This window comes from Lissotriton helveticus, chromosome 7 (genome assembly GCF_964261635.1).
Source record: "Lissotriton helveticus chromosome 7, aLisHel1.1, whole genome shotgun sequence".
NCBI classification, from domain to species: Eukaryota; Metazoa; Chordata; class Amphibia; order Caudata; family Salamandridae; genus Lissotriton; species Lissotriton helveticus.
In genome coordinates this window covers 1,409,541,962-1,409,558,275 of record NC_136068.1, presented here as the reverse complement: position 1 = coordinate 1,409,558,275, position 16,314 = coordinate 1,409,541,962, and the positions used below count along the sequence as shown (strand labels likewise).

Below are 16,314 nucleotides of genomic sequence, written 5' to 3'. Positions count from 1 at the left end.
GCATGCTTCTGCATATTTCTACTATGATCCCCTAAACTAGTGATTGCAAGAAGTAGCTGTTGTGCCCTGCCCTGCATTCTGTGAATTCGACAATGGTGTATCATTAGAACTCTGCCCTTCTAATACAGCAATGTTGCATTGAGGATAACTTTCCCCTGTGGTTCTACTATGTCAGATCTAAATTATTTGCATTTCTATGCGCATGAATTTCTGACTATCGTTTTACAAAAAAAACAAGAAAATCCTTCATTATTCTTCTTGGTGCAGTCAAAAGCTTCTTTCTCTGTTAATAAAAGGATCAGATCCTCAAATGAATAATCCAAATTCCACATCAGAAATAAATGTGCCTTCTTTCATGCCTCGAAATCATCCATCTACAACAATATACTTGATGTAAATCATAATTAAAAATAAAATACCATCAATTCAGTTAAACATACTCCTGTTTTGTACTGGTGAAAGGTACCTAATGTGTTAGATTTCCAGCCTATGTATTCTACTCAGTGTCACGCGATGACCTTGAGTACTCTTAACCCTGCAAGTATGTCCAGCATAGATATGCAACAACAACAGTTTATTTATACAGCACGCTACATCCAAATTTAGAGAAGTCGCTCATCTGCATTTTGCTTAATTTACAGTGGCATTTAAAACACTCCCCTTCATATAATTGTCACTGCTTTCAGCATGGTCTAGCCTTTTCAAATGCACCATAAATTCACTACTCGGTTGGCACTGACATGGTGTACACGACGTAATATGTCTAGTAGTTGTATGTTTTTCATCTTTGCTGGTCCACGAGATAAGCTGATTGGGGTTCACACTCTATAATATCCCTGTGGTGGAGGGAAGGTGTTCCTTTCCCTCCAGCCCAGCTCTCTGTTAACAGAAGTATGCCTGACGATTGACAGATCAACAGGATGTAAATGTTGCGTAGGAATTATTAAAGCCAAGTATACTGAAAACTGACTGGTCCTGTAAGGGTACGTCCCTGCACTATGAAGTCGATGAAAAATGAATAATAGTTTGCTCCATGGTTTAATGTAGTCTCCGTTGACCCAACATTTGTCCACAATATTATTCAATCATTTCTTAATGCTGGCAAGTAGGAGTTTACGTTTTGGAAGAAATGTGGATTTTGAAATGGTATTAGGAACAGATTAAGAAAAGTTTAGGAGTACCCCCAATGTGAAGGATCCTAGATCAACCTTGGCCCTGCCCTGCCGGATCCACTTAATTTGGACACGCCTAGCAAGCGAAAATGAAAAGAACACCTTTTGACCAGGTCCTTGCTGGACTAGGGCTCAACTCTGGTATGCTGCAATGCCATCCTTCGTGCTGTTTGGAAGGGTTTATACCTACAAGAGACTCCATGCTGCCCCACATGGGGGGTCCAAGGCAGGGAATAGGTGTGATGCTCACCTAAATAGGGAGGGCTGGGCGGTTCTGTTCCTGGAGACCTAGTGGCGGAGGAGTTGCCAGATCTAGAGTTTCTCCCAATAGAGCCAGCTGTAGCTTTGCCTTTGTAAACACACCACTTCCCCAACGCTAAACCCTGTGAGGGAAGCAAGAATTTGATATGCCAGGAGCACTGCTCCTGCATTTGCTTAATGACCCATAAGGCTTTTATTTGACCAAGCTACCAAATGGTAAGTAACAAAGCGCTCTCTGTTGGAAAGTTGGATTGTCTTGGTATGGGCCTTCTTCTGATCAGGTTTCTGTTAGCAATGGCACATAGAAGATGTTTCATCTGAGTCCCCTAGGTGGATTTATTATTGTCTGGATAATTGTTCTTTGAGTTTATTGATTATCAGACACTGTATATCTTTCTCCCCGCAGGTGCTGAATGGTATTTCAGATCCTCAAACCTCTCACAAAAAAAAAACTGAATATTATTTTTTAGGCAAAATGCGGAAATGCCGCCTATTCTAAAATATTTCATTGTTCCATTAATAGATGTTGATTTTTCAATGAAAAATACCAATTCGCCTAAAACCCCCACATATTTTGCTTTTTTAAGATCCACAATTAAAAAAAAGTATTCCTCTATGGGTTTGGCAGGGATATCCCTCCAAATGTAGCATTGTATAATTTTTTTCGAGCATGGATTAACATCTAACAATATAGGCAATCTGATTAGCTTCATTTTGTTTTGAGGGAGGGGGAGGGATATTATATGTAGAAATACCCAATCCTGTAAAATATATGTATATGTATATTGGTCTGGAATATCAGTGCATGACGTTGTGATGTAAGCCCCAAATGTGTTGTCGAGGTCAGAGATCTATCATGAATGCATTGTTTGCCTGTGCCAAAGCTCATAATTTGAAAACCCAGAGTAGTAGTAGTCTCTATTTGTTGTGCTGTCTGCACTTCATGCTATTACACATGTATTTTCTGAGTTAATTTATGTGCATGGACCCCTTCATCATCTCAGTGTGTGTGCTAGAAACATTAATGAGAAAGACCCAAAATTATGTCACATAGCCTCTTCTCTTATAGTGGAACTATTGAAAAAAATTAAATAAGTGAACATATGTAAACATATGCTCTTGTAGCTAATCATCATCCTTGAAATGACTTTGTGGAGTTGGGTGGATCTTTTGCCTAATTTTGAATGCAAGAACACTTTCATTGTACACTTATGTTTGTTTCTCTGAATCCGAGTTATACAAATTAACACTGGTGACATAAGAATGATGTGAGCAGGTCTCTGAGTACTTACCTTTCCCCCAATGTAGGTGCTAACATTGGCTAGCAATGAAAGAATTCCACTGAATCCATCCATGAGGCTGGTGTTTGAAATCAGTCACCTTCGCACTGCCACTCCAGCCACAGTATCCAGAGCAGGTAAGCCAGCTTTCTGTTTTTCACCAATAATGTTAAAAATCATGTATACCTTATAGAATCATGGTATGCCTTTGATTGCTATGTGAGGCAAATGGCAATGGAAAGGCAATCATTGTTAGGTGATTGTTAGAAATGGGGTCTCTAGTTGGCATAGGTAGGTACCTTTGTCCAAATAGGGGGCCTTGCCTCTAGTCAGGGTAAGGGGGATACACTTCTAAAACAACACCTGCTCACCCCTTGGCAGCTTGGCATGAGCAGACATGCTTATCTCAAAGGCAGTGTGTAAAGCATTTGTGAACTCATACTGTAATCAGTGAAAACACTACAAATGGACACCACACCAATTTACAAAAATAAGTAATCTTTATCTAAACCAAAACAAGACCAAACGACAAAAATCCACAATACAGTTATCAAGATATCCTCAAAAATAGATTATTCACTCCATTAAAGTTTGTAGCAACAAATAACTCCACCTGGAGCTATTACGATGTTGTGACAAGTAAAAATCCCAAAGTACAGCACTGACCGCAAGTTGCGTGGCATCGGGCGCGGAGTCAAGCAGACCCACAAAGAACAGTACCTTAGAAACAATGAAAGCAAAGACAGTGCACAGTGTCGGGAGGGTGATGCTACGTTGGGATCGGGTGGCGTCGGTTCCTTACGACCCCAGGGGAGGTGAAGCCTTGGTTCCTTACGACCCCAGGGGAGGTGCTGGGCAATGCAGGGGAGCTGAGCCCTCAGTTCCTTACCGTGTCAGGGAGGTGATGTCACAGTGGCGGTGAGGTGTCTGTTCCTTACGACGGTGCGGTTTTAATGGATTCAGGAGCCACCAACGTCGAGTATTGGCTCCGCGGTGATGAAGCACCGGCGTCGGTGAAGTCGGGGCTGCAGTGCGAGTCTGGACAATGCATCAAGGACGTCACAAGCAATGTCCTCGGCTCCAGTGCAGGCAGCGGCCTCGGTGATGGCTTTGGAGTCGATGCTGCACAGCGGCAGCAGCAGTCGGGCCTACAGTGCAAGTCGGGGCAGTGCATCGTGCTCTTCATGAGCGGTGACCACGGCTTCAGTGAAGGTTACAGCATCGCTCGCCGGCGTCGGTGTTGCAATTTCCTTCTGAGGCTGCTGAAACAGCAGTTCCAGATGCAGAGAGACAGAAGAAATTAAGTCTTTGTGTCCCTGAGACTTCAGAACAGGAGGCAAGCTCAATTTCAAGCCCTTGGAGATCTTTTCCTCAAGCAGGTGACAAAGCAAACAGCAAAGTCCTTTTCTCCTTTCCTTGGCAGCAAGTAGCCACTGTAGGCCAACCCCGGACAGCAAACAGCACAGGGGCAGTATTCCTATTCAGCTTCTCAGGCTCTTCTCCATGGCAAAGGTTCCTCTTGATTCCCAGAAGTGATCTAAAAGTCTGGGGTCTGGCCCCTCTTTTTATGCACAGAAATACTTTGTTCTCTGAAGGAGAGTGTCTGTACCCAGTCAGAACCAGTTCTGTCCTGACTGGTGCAGCTTCCTGGCAGGAGGTGGAGACAGCATTGTGGACGAGCAGGCCTTTCAGGTGAAAGGAAATCTCCTCCCCCTAAATGCATCCCAGGTCTATTCAGCCCAGTCCTGACTCATCAGGCTCTCTGGAGCCACTGCCCTGACATCCAAAAGCCAGACATGCAATACACAAACCTAGCAGAGGCACACTGGATGGTTAAGCAAGAAAATACCTTCTTTCTAAAAGTGGTATTTTCAAACAAAGAATGTAACAATCACCCTCACTAAAAGATGCATTTTAACATTCTGAGTTCAGGGATCCTAAACTTTATTTTCCCTACCTTGTTCCCAGGGGAAGTTATGTTTATAAGATGTTATAATCAAACTCCCCATTCAGTCCTATGGGAACAGGTGGCCTTGCAATTGTGAAAAACAAAATTGGCAGTAATTCACTGTCAGGACATGCCACACACACCAGGGCATGTCCTACCTTTCACATACACTGCACCCTGCCCAAAGGGATACCTTGGGCCTTCCTTAGGAGTGACTGATATGTAAGAAAAGGGAAGGTTAGGGCCTGGCAAGTGGGTTCACTTGCCAAGTCAACCTGGCAGTACTAGACTGCACACAGGCTCTGCACTAGCAGGGCAGAGTTACAATTTACAGGCTGCTCTTGTGGGTGGCACAATCAGTGCTGCATCCCACTAGCAGCATTTAATTTACAGGCCCTGGGCACACACAGTGCACTGTACTAGGGTCTGACTGGTAAATCAAATATGCCAATCATGGGATCACTAATCCATAACAACAATTTCCAAAGGGAGCACTTGCATTTTGGCACTGAACAGCAGTGGCAAAGTGCCCAAAGCATCTAGACCAGCAAAACAGAGTCCAAAAAACACAGGAGGTCATGGCAAAACATGCAGGGGATACCCAGGTCAATGGTGCCAGATCTAACACATGTCCCCTCCAGCTGAAATGTGGGGAGAACTACCGCCTTCTTGGGAGTTCTCTACATTAAGGCGGAAGAATCTGGACAGGCCATCAGCATTGGTGTGTTCTGCGCCAGGCGGTGTTCCACAGTAAATCCCATCCCCTATAGGGAAATGGACCACCTCAACAACTTTGGGTTTTCATCCCTCATCTGCATCAACCATCTGAAGGGCCTGTGGTCTGTCTGAACCCGGAAGTGAGTCTCAAACAAGTAGGGCCTCAGTCTCTTCAGCGCCTAGACCCCGGCAAATGCCTCACGCTCAATCGCACTCCACCTCTGTTCCAGTGGAAGTAACTTCCCTCTAATGAAGGCTACAGGTTGGTCTAGGCCATGGGTACTCACAAACTTTCTCTCGGGGGGGCAAATTTACAGTGTGGTTTGTGTCCGAGGGCCGCACCGGTGGGGGCAGGGTCAGTGGGGAAGGGGGCGGGGCTAGAACAAAAAAAACTGTGACCATGAGGTTGATCACAGGTCCCTGCAGCTGACGCCTTCGTCCACTGCGTCATCAGACCCGGCATGCACACATCTCTCTCTCTCTCTCTCTCCCTCCCTCTCTTTCTCCCTCTTCCTCCCTCTCTCTCCCTCCCTCTCTCTCCCTCTCTCTCTCTCTCTCCCTCTCTCTCTCTCCCTCCCTCTCTCTCCCTCTCTCCCTCTGTCTCTCTGTCTCACTCACTCTGACTCTCTCACTCTGACTCTCTCACTCCCTCTCTCCATATCTCCCTCTGTCTCATTCACTCTGACTGTCTCACTCCCTCTCTTCCTTTGTCTCACTCTCCCTGACTGTCTCACTCTCTTTCTCCCCCTCTCTCTCTCTGTTTCCTTCTCCCTCACTCTATTTCCCTCACTCTATTTCCCTCTCCCTCACTCTATTTCCCTCTTCCTCACTCTATTTCTCTCTCTCTCCTTCCCTCTCCCTCCTTCCCTCTGTCTCCCTCTCTCTCCATCCCTCTCCCTCATTCCCTCTGTCTCCCTCTTTCTCCTTTCCTCTCCCTCATTCCCTCTGCCACCCTCTCCCACCCTCTCTCTCCTTCCCTCTCCCTCACTCTGAGGTCTCCCTCACTCTGAGGTCTCCCTCTCTCTCCTTCCCTCCCCCTCATTCTTTGCTCTCCCTCTCTCTGAGCTCTCCCTCTCTCTGAGGTCTCCCTCTCTCTGAGGTCTCCCTCTCTCTCCTTCCCTCTCCCTCACTCTGAGGTCTCCCTCCCTCTCCCTCCCTCCCTCTCTCTCCCTCCCTCTCTCTCCCTCACTCTGAGGTCTCCCTCTCTCTCGTTCCCTCCCCCTCAGTCTGAGGTCTCCCTCTCTCTGAGGTCTCCCTCTCTCTGAGGTCTCCCTCTCTCTCCTTCTGTCTCCCTCGCTCTGTCTCCCTCGCTCGGTCTCCCTTGCTCTGTCTCCCTTGCTCTGTCTCCCTCCCTCACTGTCCCTCGCTCTCCCTCCCTCGCTCTCCTTTCCTCCCTCTCGCTCTCCCTCCCTCTCTCTTCCTCGCTTGCTCTCCCTCACTCTCCCTCCCTCGCTCTCCCTCCCTCGCTCTCCCTCCCTCCATCGCTCTCCCTCCCTCTCTCTCACTCTCCCTCTCTCCCTCTCTCCCTCCCTTCCTCCCTCTCCCTCCCTCCCTCGCTCTCCCTTCCTCCCTCGCTCTCCCTCCCTCCCTCTCTCTCCCTCCCTCGCGCTCCCTCTCCCTCTCTCCCTCCCTCGCTCTCCCTCCCTTGCTCTCCCTCCCTCCCTCGCTCTCCCTCTCTCCCTCCCTCTCTCCCTCCCTCCCTCCCTCTCCCTCCCCCTCCCTCCCTCCACCTTCCTCCCTCGCTCTTCCTCCCTCAGTCTCCCTCCCTCCCTCCCTCTCTCTCCCTCCCTCGCGCTCCCTCTCCCTCCCTCCCTCGCTCCCTCTCTGGCTCTCCCTCGCTCGCTCACTTGCTCTCCCTCCCTCAAGCTCCCTCGCCCTCCCTCCCTTGCCCTCCCTCTCCCTCCCTCCCTACCCCTCCCTCCCCCTTCCCCTCCCTCTCCCTCCCTCCCCCTCCCTCCCCCTCCCTCGCTCTCCCTCCCTCACTCCCTCTCTCTCGCTCTCCCTCGCTCTCCCTCCCTTGCGCTCCCTCTCCCTCCCTTGCGCTCCCTCTCCCTCCCTCCCTCGCTCTCCCTCCCTCGCTCTCCCTCGCTTGCTCTCCCTCCCTCGCTTGCTCTCCCTCGCTTGTTCTCCCTCCCTCGCTTGCTCCCTCGCTTGCTCTCCGTCCCTCCCTTGCTCTCTCTCGCTCCCTCGCTTGCTCTCCCTCGCTCGCTCTCCCTCGCTCCCTCGCTTGCTCTCCCTCCCTCTCTCTCCCTCCCTCACTCTCCCACCCTCACTCTCCCTCCTCGCTCTCCCTCCCTCGCTTGCTCTCCCTCCCTCGCTCTCCCTCCCTCTCTCTCGCTCTCCCTCTCTCCCTCCCTCCGTCCCGTCCCTCCCTCACTCTCCCTCCCTCCCTCGCTCTCCCTCCCTCTCTCTCTCTCCCCCCTCGCTCCCTCTGTCTTGCTCTCCCTCGCTCCCTCACCTGCTCTCCCTCCCTCGTGCTCCCTCTCTCTCCCTTGCCCTCCCTCACCCTCTCCCTCCCTCTCCCTCCCTCCCTCTCCCTCCCTCGCTCTCCCTTGCTCTCTCTCTCTCGCTCTCCCTCGCTTGCTCTCCCTCCCTTGCGCTCCCTCTCACTCTCTCCCTCCCTCACTCTCTCTCCCTCGCTTGCTCTCCCTACCTCGCTTGCTCTCCCTCGTTTGCTCTCCCTCGCTTGTTCTTCCTCCCTCGCTTGCTCTCTCTCGCTCCCTTGCTTGCTCTCCCTCGCTCTCCCTCTCTCCTTCGCTTGCTCTCCCTCCCTCTCTTTCTCCCTCTTCCTCCCTCTCTTTCCCTCCCTCTCTCTCCCTCTCTCTCTCTCCCTCTCTCTCCCTCCCTCTCTCTCCCTCTCTCCCTCTGTCTCTCTGTCTCACTCACTCTGACTCTCTCACTCTGACTCTCTCACTCCCTCTCTCCATCTCTCCCTCTGTCTCATTCACTCTGACTGTCTCACTCCCTCTCTTCCTCTGTCTCACTCACCCTGACTGTCTCACTCACTTTCTCCCCCCTCTCTCTGTTTCCTTCTCCCTCACTCTATTTCCCTCTCCCTCACTCTATTTCCCTCTTCCTCACTCTATTTCGCCCTCTCTCCTTCCCTCTCCCTCCTTCCCTCTGTCTCCCTCTCTCTCCTTCCCTCTCCCTCATTCCCTCTGTCTCCCTCTTTCTCCTTCCCTCTCCCTCATTCCCTCTGCCATCCTCTCCCACCCTCTCTCTCCTTCCCTCTCCCTCACTCTGAGGTCTCCCTCACTCTGAGGTCTCCCTCTCTCTCCTTCCCTCCCCCTCATTCTTTGCTATCCCTTTCTCCGAGCTCTCCCTCTCTCTGAGGTCTCCCTATCTCTGAGGTCTCCCTCTCTCTGAGGTCTCCCTCTCTCTCCCTCCCTCTCCCTCACTCTGAGGTTTCCCTCCCTCTGTCTCCCTCCCTCTCCCTCCCTCCCTCTCTCTCCCTCCCTCTCTCTCCCTCACTCTGAGGTCTACCTCTCTCTTGTTCCCTCCCCCTCACTCTGAGGTCTCCCTCTCTCTGAGGTCTCCCTCTCTCTGAGGTCTCCCTCTCTCTTCTTCTGTCTCCCTCGCTCTGTCTCCCTCGCTCGGTCTCCCTTGCTCTGTCTCCCTTGCTCTGTCTCCCTCCCTCACTGTCCCTCGCTCTCCCTCCCTCGCTCTCCCTCCCTCTCTCTCCCTCGCTTGCTATCCCTCACTCTCCCTCGCTCTCCCTCCCTCCCTCGCTCTCCCTCCCTCTCTCTCACTCTCCCTCTCTCCCTCCCTCCCTCCTTCCCTCTCCCTCCCTCCCTTGCTCTCCCTTCCTCCCTCGTTCTCCCTCCCTCCCTCTCTCTCCCTCCCTCGCGCTCCCTCTCCCTCTCTCCCTCCCTCTCCCTCCCTCCCTCGCTCTCCCTCTCTCCCTCCCTCTCTCCCTCCCTCCTCTCCCTCCCTCCCTCCACCTTCCTCCCTCGCTCTCCCTCCCTCACTCTCCCTCCCTCCCTCCCTCTCTCTCCCTCCCTCGCGCTCCCTCTCCCTCCCTCCCTCTCTCCCTCTCTGGCTCTCCCTCGCTCGCCCACTTGCTCTCCCTCCCTCAAGCTCCCTCGCCCTCCCTCCCTTGCCCTCCCTCTCCCTCCCTCCACCCTCCACCCTCCCTCTCCCTCCTTCCCCCTCCCTCCTTCCCCCTCCCTCGCTCTCCCTCCCTTGCGCTCCCTCTCCCTCCCTCCCTCGCTCTCCCTCGCTTGCTCTCCCTCGCTTGTTCTCCCTCCCTCGCTTGCTCCCTCACTTGCTCTCCGTCCCTCCCTTGCTCTCTCTCGCTCCCTCGCTTGCTCTCCCTCTCTCTCCCTCTCTCCCTCGCTCCCTCGCTTGCTCTCCCTCCCTCTCTCTCCCTCCCTCACTCTCCCTCCCTCACTCTCCCTCCTTGCTCTCCCTCCCTCGCTTGCTCTCCCTCCCTCGCTCTCACTCCCTCCCTCTCTCTCGCTCTCCCTCTCTCCCTCCCTCCCTCCCTCTCTCTCCCTCCCTCCCTCTCCCTCCCTCCCTCGCTCTCCCTCCCTCTCTCTCTCCCTCCCTCGCTCCCTCTGTCTTGCTCTCCCTCGCTCCCTAACCTGCTCTCCCTCCCTCGTGCTCCCTCTCCCTCCCTTGCCCTCCCTCGCCCTCTCCCTCCCTCTCCCTCCCTCCCTCCCTCTCCCTCCCTCGCTCTCCCTCCCTTGCTCCCTCTCTCTCGCTCTCCCTTGCGCTCCCTCTCACTCTCTCCCTCCCTCGCTCTCCTTCCCTCGCTTGCTCTCCCTCCCTCGCTTGCTCTCCCTCGTTTGCTCTCCCTCGCTTGTTCTCCCTCCCTCGCTTGCTCTCTCTCGCTCCCTCGCTTGCTCTCCCTCCCTCACTCTCCCTCACTCTCCCTCACTCTCCCTCCCTCACTCTCCCTCCCTTGCTTGCTCTCCCTCCCTCCCTTGCTCTCCCTCCCTCCCTCGCTCTCCCTCCCTGGCTCTCCCTCCCTTGCTCTCCCTCGCTCTCCCTCCCTCCCTCACTTTCCTTCCCTCCCTCTCTCTCGCTCTCCCTCCCTCCCTCACTTTCCTTCCCTCCCTCTCTCTCGCTCTCCCTCGCTCCCTCGCTTGCTCTCCCTCCCTGGCTCTTCCTCCCTGGCTCCCCCTCCCTGGCTCTCCCTCCCTCACGCTCCCTCTCGCTTGTGCTCCCTCTCCCTCCCTCCCTCTCCCTCGCTCCCTCCCTCTCCCTTCCTCCCTCTCCCTCACTCCCCCTTCCTCCCTTGCTCTCCCTCCCTCGCTCTTCCTCGCTCCCTCCCTCTCCCACACTCCCTCTCCCTCACTCCCGCTCCCTCGCACTCCCTCGCTTGCTCTCCCTCCCTCCCTCGCTCTCCCTCACTCCCTCGCTTGCTCTCCATCGCTCCCTCGCTTGCTCTCCCTCCCTCCCTCACTCTCCCTCGCTTGCTCTCCCTCCCTCGCTCCCTCGCTTGCTCTCCCTCCCTTGCTTGCTCCCTCGCTTGCTCTCCCTCTCTCGCTTGCACTCCATCACTCTCCCTCCCTCACTCCTTCGCTTGCTCTCCCTCCCTCACTCTCCCTCCTCACTCTCCCTCCCTCACTCTCCCTCCCTCACTCTCTCTCCCTCGTTCTCCCTCGCTTGCTTTCCCGCCCTCCCTCCCTCGCTTGCTCTCCCTCCCTCCCTCTCTCTTCCTCGCTAGCTCTCCCTCCCTCGTTCCCTCGCTTGCTCTCCCTCACTCACTCTCCCCCCTCACCCTGTCTGTGTGTGCCCGGGCTGTGACAGCTTCCAGGCAGACACACACAGCCACACACAGCCGCACCCAAGCATTTCACAGGTCTTTAAAAGACCATTGGCATGTTAATGAGGCTTTGTTCACCTCTCAGCGCCCCTGCAGCCCCACTCTGACTATGGTGGGAATCGCCCGGCCCCCACAGAGCAGCAGAGTCTGAGTCGCGCTCTAGTTGCAGACACTATTAAAAAAAAAAAAATCTCGGGTTTGATGTCTGCAAGGTCCGCGGGCCACCAGGGAAGGCTTGCCGGGCCGCCATCGGCCCTTGGGCCGTACTATGAGTACCCCTGGTCTAGGCCCTCTTCATTCAGCTGTGCGAGCAGAGCCCCCACACCATGCTCTGAAGCATCTGTCTGCACAATTAATTCCCTTGATAAGTTGGGCACCTGAAGCACGGGCACTGACCACATGGCAGATTTCTGGGCTTCAAAAGCCTTCTGGCAGGCGTCAGTCCAGTTCACCTTCTTGGGCGGGTTTCTGGAAGTCAGCTCTGTCAAGGGGGCAACATTGGTGCCATAACCCTTGACAAATCTCCTGTAATACCCGGTGAGTCACAAGAAGGCTCTCCAGCTCTGTCTGAGTTTTGGAGGATTTCCAAGTAAGAATGGTATCAATCTTGGGCCGTAGGGGTGCCACCTGTCCGCTCCCCACCTGGTGTCCCAAGTACACCACAGAACCCTGTCCGATCTGGCACTTACTCGCCTTGATCGTGAGGTCTGCATTCTGAGTAGCCTTTAACACTACCCAGAGGTGTTGCAGATGTTCCTCCCAAGTGGCACTGATCACTGCAATGTAATCCTGGTAAGCAGCACTGAAATTCTCCAGCCAATCCAACACTTGGTTGACCAACCTCTGAAAGGTGTCAGGGGCATTCTTCAACCCAAAGGGCATCACCCTGGATTGGTAGTGCCCCTCTGGTGTTGAGAATGCTGACCTCTCCTTTGCCCCATCAGTGAAGGCAATCTGCCAGTACCCAGACATTAAGTCAAACATACTGAGGTACCAGGCAGCTCTCAACCGATTGATGAGCTCATCAGCTCTGGGGATGCGTTGTGCATCAGTCCTGGTGACCGAATTGAGCCCTCTGTAGTCCACACAGTACCGAAGTTCTGCAGTGGCACCGGGTACAGCAGCTTTTGGGAGCGAGACAACTGGGTTTCCCCAAGGGCTCTTTGAGGTCTCAATCTCCCCTGGCGCTAACATCTTGGAGACCTCCTCCTTGATGCAAGTCTTGAACCTGTCAGTCACTCTGTAAATTTTGTGCTTTACAGGAGGACTGTCCCCAGTGTCAACATCATGAACACACCACTGAGTGACACCAGGGGTCAGGGAGAACAGAGCAGCAAACTGTCCCAACTGTTGGTGACAATCACTCTGCTGTTCAGGAGTCTGGGCAGGGGAGAGTATTCCACCGTCCACTGACCCATCGTGTTCCTTTGCAGACAGGAGGTCTGGTAAAGGCTCAGTCTCCTCCTCCATTCCAGCATCTGTTGCTAGGAGCATGCCCAATTCAGACCTCTCCAAGTGGGGCTTAATGCGGTTCAAATGCAGGACCAGCAAAGGGTTCCGTGGAGACTGCAAGTCTACCAAGTAGGTGATGTTACTCTTGCGCTCCACCACCTCAAAGGGTCCGGTCCAATTATCCTGGAGCGCACAAGGCTCAACTTGGGCCATGACCCACACTTTCTATCCAGGCTGAAACTTGATTAGAGTGGCATTCTGATCATACCAACGTTTCATCTCCTCCTGGCTGGCTTCCAGATTCACCTGAGTGAGTTGTCTGAAGCACTTAGTCTGGTTCCTGAAGGACAGCATGTAGCTATATACATCCTGGGAGGTTTACTAGGATCTTTCTCCTAGCCTTCTTTGAGGTCCTCTTACAAGATAGCCATACAGGAGCTCAAAGGGACTGAACCCCAAGGACTTCTGCGGTACCTCTCTGTAAGCAAACAAAAGGCATGGTAAGAAGACTTTCCACTCACTCCTCATGGGTTCACCAAGACCCACAATCATGCCCTTCAGGGTCCGGTTGAATCTCTCAACCAGCCCATTACCTTGGAGGAGGTAAGGAGTAGTGAATTTGTAGGTAACACTGCATTCCTGCCACAGGGATTTCATATACTTAGATATGAAGTTGGTACCACGGTCCAACACCACCTCTCTGGGAAACCCCACACGGGAGAAAATCCCCATCAATGCACAACCCACCACAGGGGCTGTCCCAGTCCGGAGAGGGATGTCTTCCGGGTACTGGGTGGCAAGGTCCACCAAGACCAGGATGAACCTGTTGCCCAAGGCTGTCTTGGAATCCAGAGGCCCCACAATGTCAATACCCACCCTCTCAAAAAGGGTGCAGACCACAGGGAAAGGTTGTAGAGGAGCCTTACACTTCCTCCCACTCTTGAAAGACCTACAATGATTATCAGAACTCTAATACATTTGGGGCCAGAAAACATGGGTGACAAGCCTTTCAAATGTATTTTCTTGCCCAAAATGTCCTGCCAAAGGCACATTATGAGCCAGATCCAGTAGGAAGGCTCTTCTCCCAGTAAATCCAATGTGATCCAGACTGATCACCTGCTGTATGGTGGTCAGCCTGTTGTCACAAGCCAACAAGAGAAGGGCACCTCTTCTGCTCCCAGCAGAATTCCTCCCTGGAGAGGACTCCTTCCTGCTTCCAATGGGTCAGCTCAGGCAGGTTCCCCATTACAGCGACTTGTTGCCCTGTAGGCTCCAGGGCACCCCCTTCAGGGTCTGCCTCCTCCTTGACCGTGGGAACTTCAGAGCCGATTTCCCATACCCATTGCCTCTTCTCTTTCTAGCAGGCACCTGGGCCACTCTTTCAGGCTCCAGGTCCTCTTGAATGCCCTTACCGGCTGCCATTGACCGAGTGGTCACACACGCCCATTCAGACCGACCCAACATCTCTAAATAACACCTCCGCTCCATCTTCGCCCAAGGGGCACCCGACTCCTCCCCCAAGGCTACACTAGGCATTTCCCGGGGTGGTGCACCAGTGGGTATGGTGGTAACCTTTTTGGGACACCTAGGATCCCCTTGGAAGTGGCCCACCTGACCAAAACCAAAACATACCTTGGTACCCCTATGAACAGGCTTACCTGTCTGGATCCATGGCTTCTTCTCAGTGAGAAGCTGGGAACCCTTAGCTTAGTTCCCTTGGGGTTACTCTGGGGCCCTTTTTGGAACTCCTTCTGTTTACCCTTGTCCCCCCCAATCCTCTGCTGGGGACCCTGCCCACCTTTGGCAGAGTCTCCCACACAACTCTTTTGGACCCTGGTGCTGAACCAGGTGTCCGCCTCCACAGCAAGCTTCCTGGGGTCACTCAGCTTACTGTCAATCAAGTACTGGCGTAGCTTTGGAAATCAATTATCTGACAAGTGCTCCCATGCAACCAAATCATAGAGCCCCTGCAAATCATTCACCTAGCTACCCTTAACCCAACTATCCAATGCTCTGCAAAAGTAGGAAACATACCCCACCCAACTACTTGACTCCAGCTTCGTTTCTAAATTTCTGCCTATAAAGCTCTGGGGTCAACCCATATCTGGCTATCAAGGCTTCTTTCATTGGGGCATAGGACATCTGATCCTCAGTGGGCAAAACTAGCAATGTTTCCCTTCCTTTACTGATAAAGCGGCCCCACAACAGCACTCCCCAATCTCTTTCAGGGACTCTGTGGGACCTCATTGCTACCTCATAGGCCTTGAACCACTGAGCAATGTCCTCATGCTACATGAAATCCTTAATAACTTCCTTGGGGATGTATACTTTCCCTTTTCCAGGCACTGATGATGCGCTGCCACCATGGGGATTGGACTCTAAACTCTTTGCTTTTAGATCCAGCTCCCTCAACCCTCTTTCATGCTCTAAGAACATCTTCTTCTCCCCCAGCGCTAATTTCTCCCTCTGAAATGCCAACCCCTTATCCTCCCTCCCCTGCCGGAGCTTTGTGAGCTCCAACTCATGCATCCTGTTTTTCTCCCTGTCCTCCAGCTCTTCTGCTGGAGACAGCCCCATTGAAGAGACACTGTTGCCCCCCAGGAAGGTACACTCCCCCCAGGCAGACCCAATAGCCCATTCTGCTGCTCCTCTAAATCCTTTTCCACCACCATAGGCTCCTCGGCATGCTAATTGGCATTCCTTGACTCCAACCAGGCCCTCAGCGCCTTTTGATATTACTCCTCGATGGTGAGGCCTCTTACAGAGATTTTGAACTTTTTGCAGACAGCTTTCAGTTGTGGCACTTTGTAGGTATCAACCCTCTCCTTTCAATATCAACAGATGCAAGTGATGTTGGTTTTGACATGATGAAGATTGGCAGTTCTAAGTTGCAAGAAAAGAAATAGCCCCAAAGAAAAGTTCCACCAAATGTATGTGGTTACGTAATAGTCTGCACTATACCAGTGCAAGGAGGCGCGCTCAATCTCAAGCCATTGGAGATCTTTTCCTCAAGCAGGTGACAAATCAAACAGCAAAGTCCTTTTCTTCTTTCCTTGGCAGCAAGTAGCCACTACAAGCCAACCCCAGAAAGCAAACAGCACAGGGGCAGTATTCTTCCTCAGCTTCTCCGAGTCTTCTCCTTGGCAAAGGTTCCTCTTGATTTCCAGAAGTGATCTAAAAGTCTGGGGTCTGGGCCCCTCTTTTCATACCCAGAAATCCTTTGTTCTCTGAAGGTAGAGACTGTCTGTACCCAGCCAGAACCAGTTATTTCCTCACTGGTGCAGCTTCCTGGCAAGAGGTGGAGACCGTATTGTGGACGGCAGACCAGGCCCATTCAGGTGAAAGGAAATCTCCTCCTCCTACTCTAAATGCAGCCAGGTCAATTCAGCCCAGCCCTGACTCATCAGGCTCTCTTTAGCCACCGCCCCTCTCCAGCCCCTGTCATCCAAATCCCAGACATGCAATACACAAACCTAGCTTAGGCACACTGGATGGTTAAGCAAGAAAACACCTATTTTCTAAAATTGGTATTTTCAAACACAGAATGTAAAAATCACCCTCACTAAAAGATGCATTTTAAATTTCTAAGTTGAGGCATACTAAACGTTATTTTCCTACCTTGTTCCCAGGGGTAGTTATGTTTATAAGATGTTGTAAACAAACTCCCCAATCTGTCCAATGGGAACAGGTAGCCTTGCAATAGTGAAAAACCAA

General features: G+C 52.6%; 1 protein-coding gene across 1 annotated transcript in view; it reads left to right on the top strand.

The window, feature by feature from the left end:
* DNAH9 (dynein axonemal heavy chain 9) overlaps positions 1 to 16,314 on the top strand; it is a 1,695,107-nt gene that overhangs the window by 660,670 nt on the left and 1,018,123 nt on the right. The window contains exon 34 of the mRNA XM_078654721.1: positions 2,742 to 2,850. Coding sequence (XP_078510847.1) covers positions 2,742 to 2,850 — 109 coding nt within the window. The remainder of the gene's footprint in view (positions 1 to 2,741; positions 2,851 to 16,314) is intronic.